At 40.6% G+C, this 25,610-nt stretch overlaps 1 protein-coding gene across 2 annotated transcripts in view; it reads right to left on the bottom strand.

Moving 5' to 3' along the window:
- BLTP3A (bridge-like lipid transfer protein family member 3A) overlaps nt 1–25,610 on the bottom strand; it is a 56,128-nt gene that overhangs the window by 15,527 nt on the left and 14,991 nt on the right. Inside the window, exons 2-13 of one of the 2 annotated variants that reach the window (XM_053393050.1) lie at nt 20,886–21,048; nt 18,547–18,585; nt 16,889–16,980; nt 15,161–15,350; nt 13,910–14,050; nt 12,583–12,753; nt 10,507–10,678; nt 7,920–8,006; nt 5,435–5,605; nt 3,850–4,004; nt 3,143–3,284; nt 227–420 (exon numbers count right to left, since the gene is read on the bottom strand). In XM_053393050.1, coding sequence (XP_053249025.1) covers nt 227–420; nt 3,143–3,284; nt 3,850–4,004; nt 5,435–5,605; nt 7,920–8,006; nt 10,507–10,678; nt 12,583–12,753; nt 13,910–14,050; nt 15,161–15,350; nt 16,889–16,980; nt 18,547–18,585; nt 20,886–21,048 — 1,717 coding nt within the window. Of the gene's footprint in view, nt 1–226; nt 421–3,142; nt 3,285–3,849; nt 4,005–5,434; nt 5,606–7,919; nt 8,007–10,506; nt 10,679–12,582; nt 12,754–13,909; nt 14,051–15,160; nt 15,351–16,888; nt 16,981–18,527; nt 18,586–20,885; nt 21,049–25,610 lie in introns of those variants that run through there. The other variant, XM_053393051.1, reaches the window with a different exon arrangement.

The following is a 25,610-nucleotide window of genomic DNA, read 5'->3' as shown; positions in this document are numbered from 1 at the left end:
ATTCTGATTACTGAAGCACTAGTACTTTCCTCTTAACTAGGGGCTTTCATGATTTGCCTCAATAATAGCACCAGTGAAAGCTGCCAACCTTCCACAAGCTGCGTAGAGAAGGATAAATAGCAAAACTATAGTTTCAAAAAGCCAGAAGTTGTTCTCCTCAGCCACCCGCCCTCCTTGTCTCATGAGTTCCCTTTTACCTCATTCAAGTCAGAGCAGAAGAAAATACCTTGAGCATGAAGCCATCCAGTCTGACATCAATGTGCTCATCCTGCTTGCCAGAATTCTCTAGTTTGTATATAGCTTTGAATTGCTGTAAACTGCGATAGAGATCAAGGCAAAACAAGTTCACCCAGAGCACGCTTACTGTGTCCAAAGTGAATATCAAACCATTCAGCTGCAGGTACAAATTTGGGCATGGGACTAGAGAGAATGAAAAAAGGACAAGTTAGCCTTCCAGTAGTTTTGGCAGCACTAGATAAAGGGGGAGGGCAAGTTAAGAGCTGCATGTGTGTTACAACACAACATCTAATTTAGTATCTGGCCTCTTACAACAATCCATTTTGAAATACCTTACAGTTCTATAAGGGCCTATTACTATGACCCTGCCATTTTTTTTCTAGTTTAAATCCATCAGATACATTCTGGACCTCTCTGGCAATGTCTATCGTCTTGATTACTCCATGTAGTTAATTTGACAATTCCTTTTTTGAAGTCAGCTGTATTACTGGTTTTCAGCAACATCCAGGGCAAAGTAAATGGGATGTAATCTTGGACCCAGCTGAGAGGAAGCAAAACCTGCTTCTCACTGAAGGCACAAGGAATAGGAAACAGGTTTTGCCCACACCCCAGTTTATGTCCTCGGGTGCATGCCTTTACTTTCTTCCATAGCATTCTGGCTGAGAAAGGTATTCTTGTGCTTCCACCACCCCAAGCAGAAGCTGGATTGAAGAATGGTGCAAAGGGAAGGAGATAATGCAGCAGCGATGATTCATCCTTTTCCCTCCAGAATGAATACAACTTCTCTGTTGGAAGGGAGGGGGGTAATTATTCACCTCCTCCACAGGGCCTTGAAGCTGTCTTTGGTTCAGATAAGCAGGGTAGATCCAAGCTCCCCAAGCCCTCCCTGCCTTGCTCCAACAATGGTATGCCTCCAATAATACACAGAAGGACAGGGAATAGAGATTCAAGAAGTAGAAGGGTGTTGACAGAAGCAGTAAGTGTGAGTACATAACAGGATGCAGAAGAGACTTTTCACCTCCTCTCCCTCCCATTTACAACACTCTCCATTACCAGTGTCACTTTGCATCCAATTAGCTCAAATATTTTGCAGGAATTAAATCTCCACAACACCCACTGTGAAATAAAGGCCACACAAGGGAACACATATTATATACAACGTTATCAGAGATTAGTGGCAGATATTTAAGAAAAGAAACTGGCAAAATCTAATTAAGTGTGAGGGAAAGAAGAAATGAGGCATGGGTTGCTGAAGGGATTAACACTCAGGGCAAGCATGACTGGGAAAAAGCCTTCCCCCCCCCAACCAGTTTCTAATCTAATCTGCATTGGGACAACAGCCTCTGGCACTTCATTTCTCCCTCTCTGCTGGCTGGGTGAAAATGTGATATCATTTCTTATTTACTGAAACAGTTTCAGTAAATAACTGAATGCTTTGAAGAAACAAGAAGTGGTATCACATTTTCTTCACACGTTTTTTAAAAAAGGGGAACTGAGCTAGGAAGATTTCTCTCATCTCTGATGACCAAACTAACGTTGGGATTCCTCAATCTCCTCATAGGCTTTCTTAAGGCAAATTTCCAAACCTGCAGAAAGATACAGGATCAGCTTCCTCAGAATGCAAAAGCAAATGAAGAGAAATAATATTGTAAATTAGAGAAATAGAGCCAAACTATATAAGTTAGCTCCATATCTGTGCCACCAAGTGTAGTTATTTGCTAGGGAACACAGGAGTCCTTTCCCAGTCCTACCTGGACACCTTTTGTATGCAAACCATGTGTTCCACCATAGAGCTAAGGTCCTTTTTTTGTTTTATAATTTATACAAAATGCCAGTGCTGGCACATGCACAAACACCCCAGTATGGATCAGGACCCTGGTGTGGGAGGTTTTAACCCTTTGTCTCCCAACAATGGTCTCAGTTCAGATTGATTTCCCCACTCCAAGCATTTGCATAGGAAAAAAGCTCCCACTGAAGTTAACAGAAGTTTTTCATATGCTAATTGCCACCATTTAAAAAATCTATAGTTTCTTAGGGTTTTCGTAGTACAGTTCCTTATTCCACACACACACTCTAGTCCTCCTCCCTCCCCCTACCCTCCTGCACCCCATTTTTATAGTTACAACATTTTAATTTCCAATGTCCAGTTGTTTGGTGTGTTATACACTGTTCAGAATCACACACTCAGAGAGGGGTTTGGATTAATGAATGTAAGTGCTGTGTTGGGGTTAGGTTGGAGAAGTTGTGTCCCCCACTTCTTCTGCTTGTGGGTATTACTCAGTGAATAGTTCCAAAAATGTACTCCAAATCTCTTGGAAGCTGAACTCTTCAAGCAGTTTATGGATCAGAATTTTCTGAAGGGTTGCTAGTTGCAGGAGGTTTCGTATCCAGTTTTCTGTGCTTGGTGTGACCCAGGCTTTCCAGTGTTGGATGATTATTCATTTTGCTGCTAGTGTGGAACCATCCATCTTGACCTTTTGATAAGATTCACCTGACAGGTATGTCACCGCATGGTGTCTCCTTTTGACATGGTTTTGTCCAGTACCAAATTATTCTCATTCCCAGAAGAGTTTGATACTGGGCAGTTCCAAAAGAGTTGAGCTAGGTCTGCTTGTGGCAGCTTACACTTCCAGAAGTCATCTGTGGCTGCAATGCCCATGTGCTTCAGATGTTTTGGTGTCCAGTAGGCTCATGGGAGTATTTTATGCTGGGTTAACATGGGGCTTTTCCACATTGTGGAGCTTCTATTTCTTTGCACCGATTTGAATTGAGACAATAGCAGTGGCAAAGGATTTTCATGCTGGCAATTTGTATTTTAAAAATGTTGCATTCAAGCGCAGAGATGTGGAGGTAATTTATCATCTAGTTTGGGCTATAGACTCCTGAGGAGATGTAGAATAGTTACCTGGAAAATCTGGATTGTCTGGGAAGTAGTACTCAGTGAACTCAATATGAATAGCTGAGGTATGATCAGGAAGATTCAGCAGTTTCCTTCTACATGAGAGCAGGGTTGAGGGTTTCTTACTATGTTGTCCAGCTGTGGAAACCTGAAAAACAAAGAGTTGTTGATTCTCATTCAAGAGTAAAAATAATGACTGTCTGAAGACAATAGAAGACATTGTACAAAAGACAGTGATTTGGCCTTGTGGTGCCCAAGGTCTAAAAGACAGAAGAACTGTTTCTCTGAAGCACTATTTCAATCTAGAATCTCAAAAATTAAAAGCCCTGAAGCTTAAAAACATGTGAGCTGAAACAAGTCAATAGCAAAAAATGATATATTATATGACCATATTACAGTAATATATTTTCTCTCTTTGAGGCAGAGTAATCGGCTATTTGCTTCTTTGGAAAAACAACAAACACCAGAATATGTGGTAACAGAGGCAGCAGTTTAGATTGGAAAATATTTACTAAGAGGCCTACTTTCAGCCACAGAACAACATTTGTGCTGACATTGTTTAAGATCAAATAAAAAAAAGAACATGTATTGGGCATTTGTACTTTAAAAAGCGTAAAGAAGTGAGCAAGTGTCTGAACCTATGGTTTGGTTCACAAGTCGGGAAGAATGATCAAGTAACAATGTGGCAGCAGATACTCTATCAATAACTGTACCTGATGAATATCCAAATCATCAACTCGGACAACCACACAGCTGGATCGGAGTCTATTCCATGCAGGCCGCTGGAGTCCAAATAGGATAGGTGATGGCATGCTTGCTTGAGGTATCCCTTTCTCTGGTGAGCTTGTTTGAGAACTAGAAAGACCATCTTAAAGACATTTTTTAGTCATCAGAACAGGCAATTTTTTTTTTCAAGCACTAAATGTAACAAGGTAGGTCCCCCCCCCCCAATTCTGTATTGATATGGAACACTGGCTTCGAAGCAAATAATACAGCATGGAAAAAATGCAATACTTTGAGAAACACAGTAGGCTCTTCCAATCAATAATTTGTACTTAAAAAGGAAACCAATCATGGTTCTTGGAAACCCTGCCCACTACTCTAGATTCAGGGACTTCGGTGAAAACTCAAAAGCAGGGAGCCACAGATTGTGGCTTGACTTCCCAGCTATTATTTATCACGGCCACTAACTACTCCCATTAAGGAAAGCCCTGCTATGTAGCATTGGGGGAGGGAGAAAAACAGAGAGGCAGGAATTGGTGTCTGAGCGATGCAACAAAACTTTTTTAAGTGTTAGCCCTAGCCAGGGAGGACCATTTGGGTCCTATTTCAGGCACCAAAGCATCTTGGACCAGCGCAGTCACCCCTCTCATTTTCAGCACATGCCAGAGGTTTCAGAGAAAGGGCAGAAACTTTGCTCTCACTTTGCACTACAATTTGTAGAAAGAAAAACATTGGAGTTCCTTGCACTACTTCCCCCTTTCCCAATGCCTGCACAGGTGCTGGGGAAACCCAAATTTTCTCCTCAAGTGGTCTAGAGCAGGTACTCAATGATCACACCATAAATTGCAGCAAGAGATTCCCACATCCACAAAAGAATGCTCATTCACCCTAATTATATTCAGGTAGGGAGGCAGCAGCAGTATACCCTCTGCCCACAATCTCCCTCAGCTCCCAGACCCAAGAGGGGGAAAAGTAGATAGAAATTGAAACCACTCTTTTCCTAGTAAAGCTCAAACAAAATACATGGTGGGTCATGAAACTTGGTTTGTTCTCTTTTGCCACAAGGTGGCTAACTCTTCCTTACCCTAAGGTGGTGGATGAGAAAGACTCTGTGCCAAATCTTTTAACACTCCAATATGCTACAATGTTGGTGGAGGGAAGTAAATTTTCCTTCCCCCCTTCCCGAAAGGAAATGGCCAACGGCTTGGGGGCAAGAAGAGGTGGTGCAGCTTGGAACAACTGCTGGCCCCATGTCTTATCTTAGATGGTTACTTGGGAAAGGAGGGAGAAGGCTGTTGACACAGCTGACCTGGCAAGTTGGTTTGGGGAACTCTATTCAGAAATCTTTCCATTATTTTAGGCGTCACCTTTGTTTTATTCTGGTCTCAGACCTAACTTTTACAATGTTCAACATGGCACATTAGTAACTGTAGAACTGTGGCAGGTGGAGGATTCAACAGCAGTTTACAGAACACAGGGTTACCCATATTTTGAGGGTCACATGTCTTCTCAAAAGCCTCCAGAAGTTGGTAATTCATGATTAAGCAAGTATGAAGGATATGTATTTTGTGTTACCTGGTCTCTTTTTGAAGGGAGAATCTTTTCCTGTGGTTTTGGAGAAGGCAGAGCTTATTTTTTCACCATGTTTTGCCATCTTGCTTTGGAATTCATTCACCAGCTTTTCTGCCCACTGTTCCCGGGTTTCCATGGCCTCACAATACTGCACCCAGTGTTTGCAGCTGTCTCCTGAATAATACAGTAGGTTAATATTGAAAGGACCACTGTCTCTCAACTGCACAATGATCCATTCTGCAAATGCTCTACTGTACTCTGCACAACCTTCCTCAAACAGCCAAAGCATTCGTTTTCCTTGTTAGTGGCATAGTTCAGTTTTCAGATGGGAGAGTTTGTCTCCTTTTAGTACCACTCATCGCACAGGTGAACAAATTTTGCCATTTGGGTTTCAAATTTAAAAGCTTTTCTTTTTTTCTTTTTTTAATAGATATTTATTGAAGTTTTCAAAGAATAGAGAAAAAACAAAAAAAAAACCAAAAAACAAAACAACAACAACAATTAAAAACACATAAAATTTATATTCCTTACTTTCAATACCATACTTCCCTGACTTCCCCACACCTCCCCTTCTTGTATTCCAGTTCCAATTTTTAGCTCAGCAAGTTCTTGTCCCAAAATTTTACCTTATTATATTTAATTCATTTTAGTTAACCAATTTTAACTTATAAACCTCAGTCTTTATACATCAGTACTTATTCTTAAAAATCTTTTTCTAAGGTCGACCCCAATTCCCTTCCACGAATTCCCCATTTTTATATTAGTAGCAAAACAGAATAAAAAGAAACAAAATATAATTGTACACCCTTTGAATTCCCAAGGCCCTACCCCCCCTTTCCCGGTTTCGAACCCCCACAAATGTCCATCAGTCTATCTGCTGTCAGCCTGGTGACCTCACGTCCGAGGCTCTTAATTCTCTCTCAATTCCTCTCTGCCGGTTTTTTTGATAGTCCTTTATATTGAACACCAAATCTCGAAGAAGCTGTGTCCCAAAAAGGTCCATGATTCTTCCAGCCAGACCTCCATATTTAAAAGTGGAGCCGAAATCTTGTTTCTTGCTTCTCTTTAGTCCAAATGTCCCAAAGGCTCCAGTTTCCACTTTAACCAAGTTTGTAATCCATAGGTCTTCAGATCTCCACATGAGGAGATCTCTCCATTCTCCATTCTTCAAATCAAACCAAATTTTCATCATCCTGTTCTTATTTTTCTTTGTGTCCATCTTAACAGGCCTCTGGCTCTCCTTAATCATCTGTGACATTATAGCTCCTCCTTCCTTTTCCTTCAAATCATCATATATCTCTTTCCTCAGATTCTCAAATTTCTTTTCTTGTTCAGCTGCAGAGATTTTTAGTTCAGCTGCAAAACCTTTTTGTTCAGCTGCAGAGACTTGAGTCAAGTCCCTTCCAGGCTCAGTAGTTTTATCTACTGTTTCATTCAATGTTATAACATTTGTAGCCAAAACATCACTTTGTTCTTGTAACTTTCCCAAGAGAAAAAAAGTCCTCTCCAGTTCAGCCAGTATTTTTCCACTTACAGCCATTCTTGTAATGTCCCTGCACCCCCTCTAGAGGGGTTCTGGTTTCTTAGTATCTTCCAGTTCCAACCCAAAAGTCAAATTAGCCTTTTCTTCTTTATTTTTAACAACTTATTACCAAATTGTAACAAATATAACCAGCAAAGACAACAGAAACAAAGTTCTCCTTTTTCCCCAACTTTGACAGCTAGTTTGACAGCTGTCAAAGTCTTCTATATCTCTTCAGCAGGCTCTCTCACCGATCGCTCCCGGTTCCTGGGGGAGGGGTGACAATTCCGCTCTCAATATTCACTCTTATCCTCCAGCACAATCACTTATATTGCCAAAACGTGGAGTTAATTGCTTTTATCCACAAAAGAGAAAGGTGTTCTCTCAACCTTAGTTATCAAATCCTTGCTTTAAAATGTTTACAAGGCGGGTAGGCGGACTTCCTCTTTGCGCCTTCAAATTCAAAAGCTTCTCAAAGCTGTATCTCTGCTCATTGTTTTATGTCAGGGAATTTCTGCACAATTTTTAGTACAATGAAAGTACAACCATTACTAACTTGTTGCACTCAGATCTTTCAAATCTTCCCTTGACAGTGAATTCCTGTATCATAGAAATCATATTTGTTGAACACTGGATTCACTATATTCTGCTCCTTGGTATTATGACTGCTATGAAGAATGTTGTTGCAGTTAGTGCAACCTCCGCAATGTTCTGCACATTGAGCCCTGCTAAAAACAACCTATAAACCTCAATCAGAAAGACCATGTATGCCTTTCCACATATCTTTTGTGCACCTTTCCTCCTCTCCCTATCCATTCCATGGTGGTGGTAGGATAATGTTGGTACCAGAGAAGTTTATTGCAGCAGCGCACTAACAAAACTAAATTGAGGTAGACTGACTAAAATTCCAGTTCTTAGTCATTAGCTCTGTTTAAATTACAAATGAGACTCACAGAATGTTCTTACCTGCCCAGTGGAAAGGATAATAGTCAAAAGCCAACCTCCTAAATGTTAGTTGCATTGCACCTCCCATTATTCCATGTTTGGAAGCACCTATGGTAAAATGAAAAAAACAAACTTTTTTAGTCTTTTACTAGTCTTAGATCAGGAGAATCAGAAACAAACTGTGCAGGTGACCATTCTTCTTTGAGTGATACTTCTTTGAGTCCAGCATTCTCATATAGGCTGAAGAGGATGCCAGATCACAGTGCTGTAGTCACTGCACTGCTTTGGAGAAGACAAGTTCTTCACCAGCAGGGATTCTGTCCTATTTACACTACAAAATTGTCACTCCTTGCGCTTCTGTCTATATTCCGACTGCTTCCAGAGGAGTGGATTAACAGCCAATACAGCAATTCTGGACAACTTCCAGAGCAGTTCACTGGCCCCTAACATCCTCTGGGATTGTTAATTGGAAATCTATGTGAATCAGTGGCCTGTGTGGAACAGCTTTCACCAGCTGTAACTGAAAGGCTTGTTGAGCCCTAAAGATGTGTGATCCAATACACATTTATATATTTTATTGTAAGCCACCTTAGGGAAGCTTTCTAAAGAACACAGTTCAAACATATTTTTAAAAAATCTGTCTTACAGATAATCTAACCTATTATCACTGGCCTGACAACAAAATTCCTCAAATATACAGACACTATGCAGCATTAAACATATATACTGGGCCTCTAGTGCCACTGGATAGAGATACTAGTTTCTCAAACATCTACACGGCTGTAGCTAATGAAATTGCTGGAAAATATGCACTAACTGTGGGAAATAAAACAAAGAAAACAAATTGGAATAATGCTGAAGAAATAGCACTCAGGTAATAGAACTAACTACATATTTTTGAGACATGTTATTCTAATAATAAAGAGTCTGTCAGTGATGTGGGGGAAAGGGATATACAGTGGTACCTTGGTTTAAGAACAGCTTAGTTTATGAACAAATTGGATTAAGAACGCTGCAAACCCGGAAGTACCGGTAGGTGTTTTGGTTTGTGAACTTTGCCTTGGAAGCAGAACATGTTCTTGTTGAGTGTGTTCCATTTGTAAATTGAGTCCCCCGCTGCTATGGGAAAGCACGCCTTGGTTTAAGAACACTTTGGTTTAAGAACGGACTTACGAAACGAATTAAGTTCATAAACCAAGGTACCACTGTATAGTAACAATAGCAACCACTGCAGATGAAGAACACCCACCTGGGAATAGGATTAAAACTAGGACAAACCAAAATAGCAAGATGGTTCCTCAAGGAGGTAAAAATTGTTTCAAGCAGAAAAACAGCACCAGAAAACTCAAGAGAAAATTCACCAGATTTAGTTGAATTACTCCAGATTTTCCCAGCCAGGATTCAAAAGCCATAAGAGACCAGATGAATTTGAAAGCAATCAAGTTATTTTCAATAAGATCAAGTGTCTGTTCTATTTGCTTATGTAAATTGCTTTTCAACTTCCACCAGTGTCCTCAGAAAACCATCCAAACCAGTCTGGTTACTTCAGATGAAAATGAAAATCTCAGGATGGAACTACCTATTACCTCAGCAAAAACAGATCCCCAAGCTCATGTTTACTAACGTAGAAGAAGGGTAATTTGTCAGGAAGCATAATAGGGCAGGAGAGGGGGTGCTTAGATGCTTTCCCCACCTTGATTATTCTTCCTTTAGCCCAAACATACTTATGGTTTCAAAGCCAGGTTTGGGAGTGGATGAGAAATGATTAAAAATATGTGAGGAAGATCACTGGCAGAGAATGATAATAACTGGAGTAAGAGTAAAGCACTTTCTCCCACCCACCAATTTTCTCTGGAAGTGCCTCTTGCTTAATTTGCCTTAAGAGAAAAACAAAGGGCTGGGAACCTCATGTTTCTCCTCAAAATATGCAGTTTTTCCTCTTAGGCACTTCTGAACCAAGATTACTGCCTCACTGATGCCTGTAAGAAGTCTCTCATCATATAGTTTTTATATAGACTTGTAACCTGCTTTGGTTTTTTTTTTTACTAGACTCCCCATAACAGCTTACAACATTTATAAAATACAGCTTTTCAATAGCAAAATTTCAGAGCTCAAAAATTAAGACCATGCAATTGATAGACACATGAGAAAAGATGGGTCGGGGAGAAAGGGAATAAAGAAAGAGAATTTTAGGTTCTCCTAATCGCAGTTTGCAAGGGACGCGGGTGGTGCTGTGGGTAAAACCTCAGTGCCTAGGACTTGCCGATCGTATGGTCGGCGGTTCGAATCCCTGCGGCGGGGTGAGCTCCCATCCTTCGGTCCCAGCTCCTGCCTACCTAGCAGTTCGAAAGCACCCCTTAAGTGCAAGTAGATAAATAGGTACTGCTTTATAGCGGGAAGGTAAACGGCGTTTCCGTGTGCTGCGCTGGTGCTGGCTCGCCAGAGCAGCTTCGTCACGCTGGCCACATGACCCGGAAGTGTCTGCAGCCAGCGCTGGCTCCCGGCCTCTTAAGTGAGATGAGCGCACAACCCTAGAGTCGGACACGACTGGCCCGTACGGGCAGGGGTACCTTTACCTTTACCTTAATCGCAGCTTATGTTTGGGTACCTGTCTCTCGGGTGTGACTGTCATCACAGATGTGAAGGTCTAGACGGGAGATGAGAAGGTGGTAGGAAGACTCTTTCATATCATGTTTCTCGAAGTACTGGCTGATCACTTTGTGGCTGTTCCCAAATGACTGAGGCCAGGACTGTTGAGCACTCGGAGCTGGAGGTGTGATCTATAACAGAGAAATTAAGCCTAGGCATATACATATAGAACCAAGGTGAAACAATGGATTTATATTTTACGAGGAAGGAGACAACACAGGTTATACTAAAAAAAAACCCCTAGAGGGTGCTCTACTGAAACAGAAATTTAATATGGGGTGAGTGAGGCTTTGAAAATGTCTAATTAAATGAAGATTGTTCTTTTGCAGCCTTGGCTCTTCCTTTTCACCTGCAGCATGAATTCAAGTGAGGGATACCAATGAAGAATCTTCAGGATGGGTAGAAATGTTGCCTTTTAGCCTTACTATTTAAAGATCAGGCAGTATTTCTCTCATCTCTGATCTTAGCATTATGAGATGGGTCTAGCTAGGCTCCCAGGCTGGTGGTTCACCACTGCCATGGAGGATAAAGCTACTAAAGGCTGCTCACCGTGATGACTGTATACCACCTCCAGTATTAGAAGTATAACTCAAAATACCAGTTGCTGGGAATCACAACTGGAGAGAGGGCTACTTTGCACCGATTCTGCTCGTGGGCTTTCATAGGCATCTGACTGGCCACTGCTAGACCAGGATGCTGGACTAGATGGGCCTTTGGTCTGATCCAGCAGGGATCTTCTATATATATGTATTTTCCATTTAATAATATACGTTCACATCATTACACTCCACTTTAAGTCCCTGGCTCTTTAGAGCCTGTCAACTTCCTTCCCTCCCACCTCCTGGCTTTCAAAATTAACCTTTATATCATTGTATTTTGTATGTTTTCCAATTACACACATTACAAAATAATTCAAAATTTAAAAAAATATAGAAAGGTAGAAAGTTTCTCATTACACGTCTTCATACAACCCTGCTAGTGATGTTAATTGCTTACAATAATCTTTCAAATATCACATAAATTTAGTCAGTCCTTTTGGAATACTTGATCTTGCTGCTTTCGGATTTTTCCTGTCAGTTTCACCAGTTCTGCCAAGTCCATCATCTTCATCTGCCACTCTTCTTTTGTTGGTACTTCTTGTTGTTTCCATTTTTGGGCTAAAAGAATTCTTGCTGCAGTTGTTGCATACATAAACAGTCTTTTATCTTCCCTTGGTATCTCTTCACCCACTATACCCAATAAAAAGGCTTCTGGTTTTTTAACAAAAGTATTTTTAAACATTTTCTTTAACTCATTATATATTATTTCCCAGAAAGCCTTTACCTCTTTATAAGTCCAGCAGGGATCTTCTTTTGTTCTTATGTATATTGTTATTATTACTATCACGCCTCTGAATTTCATCAGTTTTGAGTACAAGGCTGCCCTCTCTAAAGCTCTTCCCATCTCTTCTCTTCACTAATTACTGAGCCAAAAATCTGTGGGATGTTCTTTAGGAAGTCAGTTTGAAAGTTACTTTGGAAAATAAAATTGGATCATCTTAAGCACAGAATGCTTATGCTATCTCAACACCAAGTTAATAAAGATTTTAAAAGGCAGTTAGTGCAATTTAATGGGTGGTTTAAAGAGAGAACATGAGGGAAGGGGCATAAGAGGGATACCAATGCATGAAACATTTGAAGAAGAGGGCTCAAGAGGGTTTTAAAAAAAAAACAGTGGCAGAAAAGAGATGGTAGAACTGTCCATTTCTATTTAATATGTTTTGTTCCTCAGCAAGCAAAATCTCTGCAGTGGCCACTATGTGAAAGACAAAAGGGCAGCCATCTGACAGTGACAGAAAATTCTATACCCAGTAAAAGCTTCTTCACTAATGTCTTTGCTATTTACTGTTAATGTTTAACTGATTACTGTATTTTAATACTTTGTTGGAAGCCGCCCAGAGTGGCTGGGGAAACCCAACCAGATGGGCGGGGTATAAATAATAAATTCTATTTATTCTACCGAACACCATCATAGCATGTAAGGAAGAGCTGCTTACATGGACAGGTTCAGGAGCCAAACTTTTCCTTTGCTGGGCTGACTTCTCCATGGCTTCACTCAAGGACTCTGCATACTTCATCATTGCCTTCAGCTGAGAATCAGTCAGCACCCACAGCAAGTCATCAAGAAGGAACATGAGCTTGGATGCCACCACATTACAATCCTTTGTCTGTCTCATAAACAGAAAAAAAGTTTAGCATAAACATCTGGTCCAAAAACATTTACTCCCTTTGCTGATGGGACTTCACAGAACTAATTAACTGAATTTCAGTGGACATGTGCAACAACAGCAAAGTGAGAAGTAGGCAACGCCTCTGGCTGATTGCAGATATCTAGTTTGGGTATCTGATGGAAGTTACATTTGCCGGCATGCTCATAGCTCAGCATTTATCACATTTATCTGAAGAAGAAAGGAACAGGCTGCGTTGTTAAACTTGCTAGAGCATGAAAACGAACAGATTATGCTGTGTGGATGTTTGAAGCACTCATCTCACTGTGGGAATTTGTATATAATAATCAAGTTATCATATGTGAAGAATGATGTACTTCTGTAGGGTGATTGGTATTTGCACAGCCATGGGCTTTACTACAGTGTCTAAAGGAGGGCATACAATCTGGAGAACATGACAGAAATTGGACAAGCTGGTTTTTTTTTAAAAAAATAATATTTTCTTTTGGGGGGGGAGGAAACTTGAGATGGCCCTAAATCGGGAGTTTGATTTCTTTTTCGAGCATAGTTTCCAGTACCTTGACCTCTGCTTTTATACACCTATTACACACCCTAATGTTAACTATGAATTCCCACTCCTCTCTATTACTGTTTGAGACAAAACATACTGCAAGAAGAAGAAGAAGAAGAAGGGTTTGGATTTGATATCCCGCTTTATCACTACCCAAAGGAGTCTCAAAGCGGCTAACAATCTCCTTTCCCTTCCTCCCCCACAACAAACACTCTGTGAGGTGAGTGGGGCTGAGAGACTTCAAAGAAGTGTGACTAGCCCAAGGTCACCCAGCAGCTGCATGTGGAGGAGCGGAGAGGCAAACCTGGTTCACCAGATTACGAATCTACCGCTCTTAACCACTACACCACACTGCAATGCCACACAATGTCCCTCACAAAAACCTTAAGAAATAAAAAGAAAATAAAATGCAAATTTTAATAATTCATTACAGCTAAGAACACAGACTTTCTAATTGAATGCAGAATGACTGCATAAGCAAAGAATTTCAGATCTCCAATATTCAGTAGAAGACCAAAGGATGTTATCTGAACACACTTGTGGGGCCTACTAAGTATTTCATCCAACTGCACTTTCCATACTTGCCTTTCTCTTAAGAGATATTTGGATTCTGCCCTGGTTCGTAATAAGTCTTAGCGGGGTGGTGACAGGATCTTGATCTCCGTTTTCTGTAGCATCTGCCTCTATGCGAAGCGTTTGCCAGGTGAGTTCTTTAAATGTTAGAACCTATGCGGGGGGGGGGGGGAGAGCACAAAGACAAAAAGGGAAGAATGCTGAACTTTTAAAGATGGATACAATGTATTGTAGCAAATCAGGAAACATACTTTACTGAAGCAGGAAGAAAATGCGTGATTGCACTCTAGGGGAAACAATAGAACTCTTCAGCATCCCACCTTGTTTCAGAATGAGACGTGGCCAACAGCAGCCTTAGAGCAACCTCTATCCTTTGGGTCTAATTAGGCCTGGCACAGGTTGCAATTTGAGCCATAGGGCTGTTTCCCACAAACCATGGCCACCTGTCCCATACATGACAATCAGAAGGTTAAGATGAGCTCCCAATTACTCCTTTGCAAACAGGGCTCCCTGCCAGCAGAAATAAGCACAGACAGGGACCCACACTGGAAGAATGGCAGATGAAGGTGATGGACTATATGAGCTTGGCAGAGATGACGAGCAGAATCCGAGACCAGGGAAGAGAAGCGGCGGAAGAAGAATGGAAAAAGTTCAAGGAATATTTAAAGAAACATTATAAAATTGGTGACAGTTAGAATGATGTTGGATTAAAACAAATGGTTACTATTAGTAATGGTTATGATAAAGAGAATAAGGGTGAATACCATAAATTTATAATAAAATAAGGCAAGATTTCGCTGAATAACTGTAAGAATTTGGAATACAGAAACGGGAAGTAAGAGGAGGTCGAGGAAGTAAGGTTTAGAAATTGGGTTATGAAATGGTACTTGTTTTATGTTTTATTATTGTTTGATGTTTGCTTATGTATGTTTTGTTTCTGTTATATAAAAAATTGTTCAATAAAAATATTATAAAAAAAAAAAAACAGAAATAAGCACAGACAGGGAACCCCAACAAGACTGGCAGCACTAGGTGGTTCCCTGCTTTCTCAGTGTGTGAATGTTTGCTTTCTCAGTGTGTGGGAAGCTGGTTTAGAGTCAAACCCCTTGAAAGTATAGCTTCAAAGGAGGTTGCTGTAACCAGCTGGATCGGTAGCAGATTATTAAAGGTGGGCGTGGGGGTGTCATTGAATGTCTATATTGCAAATCCTTGTGAGTCAACAGAGGAGATTTCAAATAAGAGACTATTTAATTAAGCTCTTACCTCTCCCCTGTTTGGATCCGTGATGCGGGTGAAGCGGAGGTCACTTTGCTGCCAGTTGGGGTTGACACTGTATCCTTGAAGCTGCCACAGTTCAAAAGAAGCATGGAAGGCCTTGGAGTGGATCTTGATGGTGATGGAATTGACAGCAATAAACATACCCTCTACTACCTTCTCAGCAAAGCCATATTCACTGTAAGGAGGGAAAGGGCTTTTAAAAGGGCAGGAAATCTGCAGGGAGGTATTAAACACAGCAGATTCACAAGCTAGATGTGACCTCCGTGCTTATACTCTCCAACCCTTCTTCAGCATCAAGGAACACTGTAGTAATGAAATGTCTCTCTGCTCATGAATGTGAAATTCTGATGTTTCAGGATATTATAATGTATTCAGTAATTGAATTCAATTTATAAACTGAAAACTCATGAGCAATTATGATCCTACAGTAATAAACAAAGAGGAGCAAGTTATATTTGGTGCAATGGAACACCGTAATGGAAACCAGAGCGCACGGAAACACTGTTACCTTCCCGCCACAGTGGTACCTATTTATCTACTTGCACTGGTGTGCTTTCGAACTGCTAGATAGGCAGGAGTTGGGGCAGAGCAACAGGAGCTCACCCCATTGTGCAGATTCGAACTGCCAAGCTTCTGATTGGCAAGCCCAAGAGGCTTAGTGGTTCAGACCTCAGTGCCACCTGCACCCCTTACTATTTATCATTAACAACATGAAACACAGTAGCAGTTGCTGGGGCAGCATGGGCTCTTGCCACTGCACCACCACTCCTTCTCAGTTACAGGCAGCAACATATGGCATTTGGAATCCAGGTAAGCAATGCCACCCTGTCTGTACCACTCTGGTGGCTGCAACTAATTAAACAGAGTATACATGCAGGGTCCACTATCTTCCCACTCTGAAAATTCACTTATCCAAACATAAAAAATTATTCCTAAACTTTACTATATACTCTGCATATTCAGATATCCAAACATCTGAAGTTTGCCTGCTTCCTTATTTCCTTGCTTGTTTGTGCTTTGCTGGTTGGTAGCAGCCATTTTCAGACAAAAAGCATGCAGGGAGGTATGGAGGTAGTGAGATCAGAAAAATCAAAGAGCAGGAGAAATCAGACAAACTGGGGAACAGGAGAGATCAGAGAAGTCAGTATTTCAAGAAGAAACCATGGAGAGAGGGGAAAGAGACACATCCCCAAGTAGACATGTTCCCATAAGAATCAATAGAAATTGTGGTCTCATTATGTGAATGCTTGCCTGACAAGCAATTTCCATTGTTTTCAGTAAGTGGCACCTGTGCATAGCTGTCAACTTTTGCCTTTTTTAAAAGGGAAAAGTTAAGAATCATTTCCCCAGGTTTCTGCAAAAGAATGTAGCCTCCCTGGTTGCATTTTGTAAAAGAAAGAAAAGGATCAAGGAAAAACTACACAAGACTCACAGGAGGGTCGCTATTACACCAAAACCATATAAAAGCAAAATTTGTTGTGGTTTTCAATCTAAACATATAATACTTTATTTGTCAATACAGAAGTCAGGTTCTGTATTCTGTAGTACAGGCTCAATGTAAGTGTCCAGATTTTCAGTACAATCTCAAGCAGCAGGAATTGAAAAGTAGAAAACTTGGATTACAAAGTCAGACCCAACACATCATTTAAACAGGGAAAGCAGAAGTAACATAAAACACTGCAATGACAAATGTTGGTTACAAGCAATATTAACCTTTGTCCTGAAGCAAGGGCAATAGGAGACTGTCCATTGGGTGGCCGGGGCTCTTCACATGTCCGCATCTCTACTTCAACTTTATCCAATAACTGTGAACATAGCAAGGAAACAAGACATGGAAAAGTTACCTAAGAAAGAAGTGTTCATTAGCTATCCTAAAAGTTTGGGTTTAAGATATTCAGGCTCCTTCTGAAACTGTATAATTACTAGCACAAATGAGAGGCTAGGCAAACAAGTCTGGTAAGCCCAATGGGTTTCAAGTATGAAAACCTTCCTGGGGCAAATCTCCTTATACAATTATTTACACAGCAATGTCTTCTGTATGGTCTACTTGGCTGTTCTCTGTTTTGGATGTTGTTCCTCATTTTTCTTCTCTCTTGCATGTGCTTCCCAAGTCTATATAGTCCTTTATAAAAGTGTCTTAATATCGGTAAATTATCATGAGACCCATTAAAATAAACTCTTGAGTAAGCCTTAGTTGGCTACCAACCTTTAATATTATTATTACTACTATTATTATTTTATATCCTGCCTACTCAAGCTTTGAAACTGTAAGTAAGTTCAGCTAGGGAGGAAACAGTCTTGAGATTGGGGGAATCTCCAGTCAAGTATTGGCAAAAAAGTGGGATTAAATACCTTTTCTTCCTACTCAATTATTTACCCTTGTATATTTTGACAACTCCCACCATTACTTTATTCCAGAAAAGGCAAATTAGGGAACACTTGTCTGCAAGAAAACATATAGTTCCACCATAATTTATTGTATTTATTTTATTTCATAACATTTATACACCGCTTGATTATTTTAAAAACCCTTAAAGAGATTTACAAAATCTAAAATAGTAAAATCAAGGGGGGGGGATTACAACTGTACTATAAAACACACAAAAATTAAATACTAAAACATATTAAAACATATGGCTAGATTCAGGGCAAATTTATGTCTACTTTACATATTGCAACATTTCTATATGACAGACATTTCTAGGTAAGGAATTGACATATTGTCCATGTGTGTCAAATGCCCCTAAAAAGCCCGACAGTATTCTCATCCCCTAAAAAGGGCCAACTAGCTGCTGCTCACAAAATAAAAATAAAAATTACAATACAAAAGACATTTTTGTGTTAGATCTGAAAAGAAAAGACCTTTACTTAGTCTATTACAACCATGTTAAAAAAATTATTTAATTCTCACAAGTCAATGCTCTAAAAAACACAAAACTGTGCATTTATGTATAATTTTTGAGTGTACACAGGTAAGGCAATAATCTCAGAAGTGACTTAACACAACTGAATCACAACTGAATCAAAACTAGATGTTTGCCTTGGAAGCAACTAGTAAAATGCAAGAAGGAACATTATAATATAAAAAATGGCTAATATACACAGAAATGCATATATGGAAAGGTCAGTGTATTTCACTAGTTAGGTATCAGTTCTTTCCTTCCCACATTTTAATTTCAATCATTGGAATTATACAGGACTATACCTCTCAATGAAAGTTGCAATATTGGAAATAGCCCTATGCTGCCACCAATTTGATCAACAGTAGAAGTATATAGCCTTAAGTTCCAGCATTGAAAACACAGGCTCTCTCTTCTTCTGAAACAATCTAGAGTTACAAGTTCTCACTAACAGGTAAGCAAGGCCATTACCAGACAGATTGGGTGAGTCTTCAGCTTTGTCCACTGGATCTGTAACAAGAAAGCAGATGTAAAATAAACACGAACTGTCACAAGGGCTAAATAGATTCAGGGTGACAGTAATAAGATCAGTTCCAGCAAACTGCTGCTCTGAAAAGTGACACTGTAAAAGCAGCTCTATGGAAATACAAGCTGTTTGAGGACAATACTATTTCTTGTACCCTTGCATGCAGAAGACATTTGATAAAGAACAAAGAGTGCTTTGGGTCTTTAGATTTATTGTGTCATGAACCTTCATGCCTACTTTATCAGATGCCCAAGTACAATATACAGCCAAACAGGAAACAATGGCTTGGATCCAAAGATCCCGCTGCACCAGCCAAAGGCATTTCCACCCATTTAGGAAAGTTACCAGTTCCACCTCTCTGTAATCTCCCATACCCATGAAAGGAGGCTCCAGGGAATTGGAAGACCCTCCAGACTGCAGGGGTCAGCAACCTTTTTCAGCCGTGGGCCAGTCCACTGCCCCTCAGACCATGTGGTGAGCCGAATTATTATTTTTTTGCGGGGGGGGGGGGGGATGAACGAATTCCTATGCTCCACAAATAACCCAGAGATGCATTTTAAATAAAAGCACACATTCTACTCATGTAAAAACACCAGACAGACCCCACAAATAACCCAAAGATGCATTTTAAATAAAAGGACACATTCTAGTCATGTAAAAACACGCTGATTCCTGGACCGTCTGTGGGCTGGATTGAGAAGGCGATTGGGCAGCATCTGGCTCATGGGCCTTAGGTTGCCTACCCCTACTCCAGAGCATCTGAGGATTCCCCAATCAGTTATCCCCCTGCATAATTGTTATGTTAACTTCATCTTTGTATCCAAATCAATGTACAGTGATACCTCGGGATGCGAACGGGATCCGTTCCGGACCCCCGTTCGCATCCTGAATGCAACGTAAGACGTGATGGTGCATCTGCATAGGTTGCATGTTGCCGCTTCCGCGCATGCACGTGACGTCATTTTGAGCGTCTGCGCATGCATGAGCGGCAAAACCCGGAAGTAACACACTCTGTTACTTCCGGGTTGCCACGGAGTGCAACTCAAACACGCTCAACCCGAAGCACATTCAACCCGAGGTACGACTGTAATTACTGTAATGAGCTCCTCATAACCCTTATTCAAAACCTGAAATGCTGTTAAATGTTAGTGAACAAAGCCCCTTTTCCAGCTATCTTTTAAAACACTTGTCCAGTACCGAGACCCTGAAGTATGAGATGGTCTTTCTAGAGACAATGAAACGAAACCTTCACCTCACTGGTTTCTGTAATTTCTGTTTTTTATGTAACCTTCTATTAACCTGAAAAAGATTGGGCCTGTTAAATTTTTCATAACCAAGCTTGCCAATGCGCATGCAGATCAAATCCTGAGTCATGTTACACATGAGAAATCTTGCTGTTTGCATTAGTTATACAGTCTCATATTTGGGAGCATAACAAACAGTCCACGCCCTTATTGTGTTTGCTTTGCATTTCTTGCAAGGGCTGCTTCTCATGTTAATTTATCAACAAGCATATTAATACACATGTCAGAAAAAAATTAAAATGTGTTGGCAAAAGGAGGATCAGTAATTTCAACTCTCCAGTGGTTTCTCCATACATGTACTGAGAAGGAACAGACATTTCTGGTGCTTCAGCCAATAAAATGTTCCTAAAATGTTGCAAGTATTAACATCCCTATCAAAAAGCAGTAACGTGAAAAGCAGCTCTGAGTATTAAACAAAGAAGGCAAAGGAGCCGATGGGGTCATTACTCTGGGAACAGTTCAAATCAAAGCTGCACTTTTTATTAACAATCTCCTAAACCATTTTGCACGGGGTTTGTGTCACTATGGGTAATCCTAATGGAGCTTAAACGATTACTCACTTACATCAACTGAAAAATCAATTTCCTGCTTCAAAAAGAGCTTGGGGCAACATTTTCAAGAGGAGAACATTGCGCTCTGTGTGTAAATGTTCAATTGCAACTACTAAATACAATCCTTGCAATTATGCATTTAAACAGAACAAATTCAGATGAAACAGAACAATCAATTTAAAACTGAATTTAACCAGTCTGCTTGTAATTTCTGCAGCGTCTCTTGGTTCAGAACTTGATCCTCTTGTGCCAGTTATTGGAGCAGATTTCATAGCACATGTATGGGAAGATTAGCGATTTGGGTACAAAGCCAGAGCAGCTTGGAGTGAGGATTGCACTTGTTTAGTACAAAAGTAGGAAGAATGGCATGTAGTCAGGACAGGAAATACTTTCAGTACTGCAAAAGCTTTTGCTGATAATTTAACTCACCCTGATGGAAGCCTTGTTACAAAAGACCCGAGTAATGGCAAGCCAGGTGGGCAATTCCAATACATTCTGCAGGACTTCTTCATCTAGTTCAAGGTTAGTCAGCTGCCCCTGTCCTTTGAGTGTGCTCAGGTTGATCTTATCAGGAGAGAGGTTCTTTGTAAACCTGTTGCCAAGGGAAAAAAGAGAAAAAGCTAAAGCTTGCCTGGATCAGTGGACAGAGCAACCTTTCATCTCAGTTTCAGCTCATTCACCATAATTCTTGTTGTAAAGTAAGAATGATGTCATGAAATTGTCTACTTCTTGCAGTGTCCTCCTTTGCAAGATTATATAGTGAGAAATATGAACATTTTAAGATCCGTCTTACATTTAAAATGCTGCAGAAAATAATACAGACAGCAACATTTATCTGGATAAAATTCTGCTGGAGCATATTAAGTTCTCTTGTTGCTAGTAACTATAATTATTAGCTGTTAATTCCTCCTCCTAGAAAACACATATATCTTTCAGTACACTTGCCTGCCGAGTAGGTCTCAGATATTAGAGTCAATATGATGACTGAGGATAGTTCTAATGCTGAATAAAAACTGTAAAGGCTTTCAGGGTAAAATGACAGGTAGAAGAATGGAGTGGAATGGAAAGTAGAATAGACTTTGGTATGAATACATCAAGCAGTGGGAAAGCAAAGATGGCAGTGAAACTATGAAGTGCATTTCTTTTAAATTTATACTTGGGACTTCTCTTTTGATACTCAGCCCTTTTAATCCCTGGCTGCAATTCTCTGCCCATTTATGAGTTAATATACTTAGGCTCAGCTGTGAACCTGTTTTCCTCTATGCTGGAAAATCTTGTCCTGTCCTTTCAAGTAACTTACACCAGCCATCTCCTTGTTATCCACTGCAAAAGAGAATTGCTGTACTTTTTCAAACCCAGTTAATTGTGTGTTCCCTATTCAGAAATATTACACTGCATAATTAATGTTTGTTCAGATATTTTCCCTATATCGTCACCATAATGTGAAGTTACCACAAGCTTTCTGTAAGCAACCATTTAGCATGAGGCAGGACTTAAGCAGCAAAAAGAAAGGAGTTTATCACAATCTGAGGTTAACAGCAAGCTTGCTGTGGGATTGTGCAGGGTTGCCTGATACCCTCTCCCTTGTGGATCACTCATACCAAAACTATCTCTTAGAATTGCCCAATCCCAGAAAACTCCCAGCTCTTGTTGATACTGGGAACATTATGAGGAGGGGTGAAAACACCAAGTTCAGATACACAATGACAGAAATTTGCTAGTGTATGTTTTCACTTTCTTTCTCTGGCCTGATATAGATGTAACATTCCTGATTTGCTTAGCATGACAGGGATATCATGAATGTTCTGCAAGCTCACATTCTCCCACCCACCCTCGGCAGTGTAACATTACATCTGCATCACAAATTAACAGTAGCCAGGATTGCTGCTGTAATCAGATCTAGAACCAGGGCTTGAAGTGGTTATTCAACTCTGAGTACAAGGGCAATCCTGATTAGCCACAATCCTGGTTAGTACTGATGCACAGTAAAACTTATACCCAGGTTAAAGCAAACCTTGGGAGGGAGTACGAAGGAATGCACAACTTAACTTTATGTTGCTCTGAGTCTCTTAACCATGCCCCCCCACAGGAAGTTTCTTTATACAGCATCAAACCATTTGTCATCTACCTCAACAATGTCTACACTAGGGATGAGCAGACCTCTGACTTGTGGGATGTACTTTTTTTTTAACAGCAAAAACCCTGAGATCTACCAACTGGAGCCAGGTGCAAAATAGTGGCTCAGTTGGGCAGATATATGTAGGCATTGCTTTAGCAAAGCTAGGCCAAGGGCCCCCACACCATCAGCCTAATTTAGAAAGTGAAAACATTTTAGTTGTTGCTATTTTCAGACAATTGGAAATCAGAAGCACTTGCTGATCTACTGAAAATCACCTAGAGATCTACCAGTGGACCCTGATCTACCTTCTGCCTACCTCTGGACTGGACTATTTGGCAGTATTTGGCTCTCCAATGTTTCAGACAGAAGTCTTTTCCAGTCGTATCAGGAGATACAGTGGTGCCTCGCAAGACGAAATTAATTCGTTCCGCGAGTCTTTTCATTTTGCGAGGTCTTTCGTCTTGCAAAGCACAGTCAGTCGCAACTGCACCTCTTCAAGCGGTTTTTTAAAAAAAGGAAACAAACTTGCAAGACGTTTTCGTCTTGCGAAGCAAGCCCATAGGGAAAATCGTCTTGCGAAGCAACTCAAAAAACGAAAAACTCTTTCATCTTGCGAGTTTTTCGTCTTCCGAGGCATTCGTCTTGCGAGGTACCACTGTACCAGGAATTGAACCTGGGAACTTTTGCATGCAAAAGATGTGCTTTACCACTGAGTGGTTCTTCTCCCCAACACAAGGAAGAGGATACTAATGGACTAATAATCTATCATGCACATGAGTTGTGTCTTTTTGCTAAAACTGGAAATTCAAGGAAGAGAAATTAGCATACACTCCTGAGGTGGTCAAGCTTTTACTGATTCAGAGTGCCTGATTTAATTAGTTATATTCAATGAGGTAGCAGTGTCTGGGGTTGTTTTCTCCCCAAAGTATACAATGAAGATGTGAACATGGCCATGAGAGAACAATTTAAGCCTTTATTTCTCTCTAGACACATGAATCCCTAGGCTGTATCTAATCTGCAACTAGCAGAGTACTATATCACTCTGCAAAAAATTAGTTCTATTTAAAGCACATAACATTAACATGATTCAACATCACTCTGGGTTGGTGCAATAAGGCTGTAATCAGGTCTCTCAGTGTGGTCACAGGCCACAGGGACTGTCAAGGGAAAAACAGATCAAGTTATCCTGCCCTTTCCTCTCTCCAAAGGACCCAGCTCCATAGAAAAATGTTCTCAGCAAGAAACAATCTGAACTGAAACTATGTGATAATGTATCTTCTTCCTTTCTGGATCCCAGTTCATCGAGATTATCCGCCTGATAATTTGCTAATTATTGAAAACCCAAAAGCATTTCACACACATTCCTCTTTACTAATTCTAATTCTTCACAGCAGCCCAGCAGGTAGAGAAGAAAAGACCCCATTGTTGGCAAGAGTAAGATTAGATTCCAGTGTTAATCACGCCCTGTGGTTCTCTCATTTCCTTTTGCCTGAAAAAGCACTACTTCATTGTGCCTTTCACAAAGACTTCAGCAAAACTCTGCCAGAAACTCAGCGGGGAAAAGAAAAGTGAACAAGGGCTATTCTGGTCACAAGTAGAATCAGTTCCAGGTTTGGCTGTGACTCTGCAAGAAACAGATGCTGAACAGACAGCTGAGAACTTGGTGAACCCAATTTATGGCTAATTCATACATTCCACTGGCCTCTCTATGTGCATTTAGTAGCATAGACAATGATCTAATCATATGAGTAGTATAATTAGGCAGATACTCTTCAGTACTACAGCAGGAACTTCCATGAAAGGGGTGGCTGAATATGTATTTCCTTGTCCACAACAGTGGCTGCCACAGTACTGCAAGAGTTGCCATCTTCACACATTACATTGCTCATAGGAATCGGCTACTTTCCTGATCTCCTTAATCTATAACTAATATACAAGTTGGCTTCTAGGTGGTTGGGATTTTTTTTTGTTAGGCATGCTGATTCAGAGTGCCTGATGCTTGCATGCTACACATAGACACTGCGCAGCCTCCATCTATCTCTGCTAATGCAAATCCCAGGCTAGAGACTAACAGGAGCACCGCAGGAAGCACAGTCCACAACAGTAGCTACTCAAATTCCTTGTACTAGTTAATACCTTTTTCTTGCAATACCTTTTCTTGCACTTTCAGGCAGGTGCTACCAGCTGTAGGAAAAGGTATCACCTGGACAATCCTCTGCCTTCTGATTCTCTTGTAATTTTTATTCACTGCATGCAATTATTGTTGGATATTCTCTCTGTGTGTGAGATAATCATTTGTTCCAGAAACAGAGAAGAACAGAGAAGATGTCTCAAGAAGCAGCAGAAGGCTGAGATTGTTTTGTCTATGCAAGAACATTTTCTGTGGGAACTGTTCTTTGGACATGCACAGTGTGACAGGAAGTATTGATACCAGCAGTTCTGTATAACTTGTGAGTCTCTTGCTTGTGTCTTGTGGTAAGAGAAACAGAGTCTTGGACTCTTGCTGGACTCTAAGCATGCCTTGACCATGGCAGTGGTGAATGTCTGTATATATTTGCTACCAATGCGCTTTTATGCCTGTCAAGTAAAGTTCTACACTTGACTGAATCTTTATGGCATCCATGAGTGTTTATTTACTGTGTGTACCTCCAACCCTGAAGATGCTTCCAAGGAAGGAGCTGCATTGAGATGTAACTCTGCTGAATATGGATACTGGCACACAAGCACAGCAAAAGTGATGCCGGACCCAATCCTTCTAAATCATCCGTCAGAGGTTGATGGATTGAAGCAACAATAATATCAGTGAACAGTGAAACCATGTTATATTCCCAGAGCCATGACTTTCATGCCATTCTGCAGTGCAACAGTAACAATGAACTATGCGACACACCTAAAAATATCTTGAGTTCACAAAAAGAGATAGACATATTTGCATTAATGTGTGGCTGCTCCTGTGGCAAATAAGAGATCACCCTGCCTCAAACGGCCAAGGGCAGCCAGGCTAAGCTACATTTTCTAATGTTATCACAGTATAT

This window comes from Podarcis raffonei, chromosome 6 (genome assembly GCF_027172205.1).
Source record: "Podarcis raffonei isolate rPodRaf1 chromosome 6, rPodRaf1.pri, whole genome shotgun sequence".
NCBI lineage: Eukaryota > Metazoa > Chordata > Lepidosauria > Squamata > Lacertidae > Podarcis > Podarcis raffonei.
This window is presented reverse-complemented; position numbering and strand designations above follow the sequence as displayed.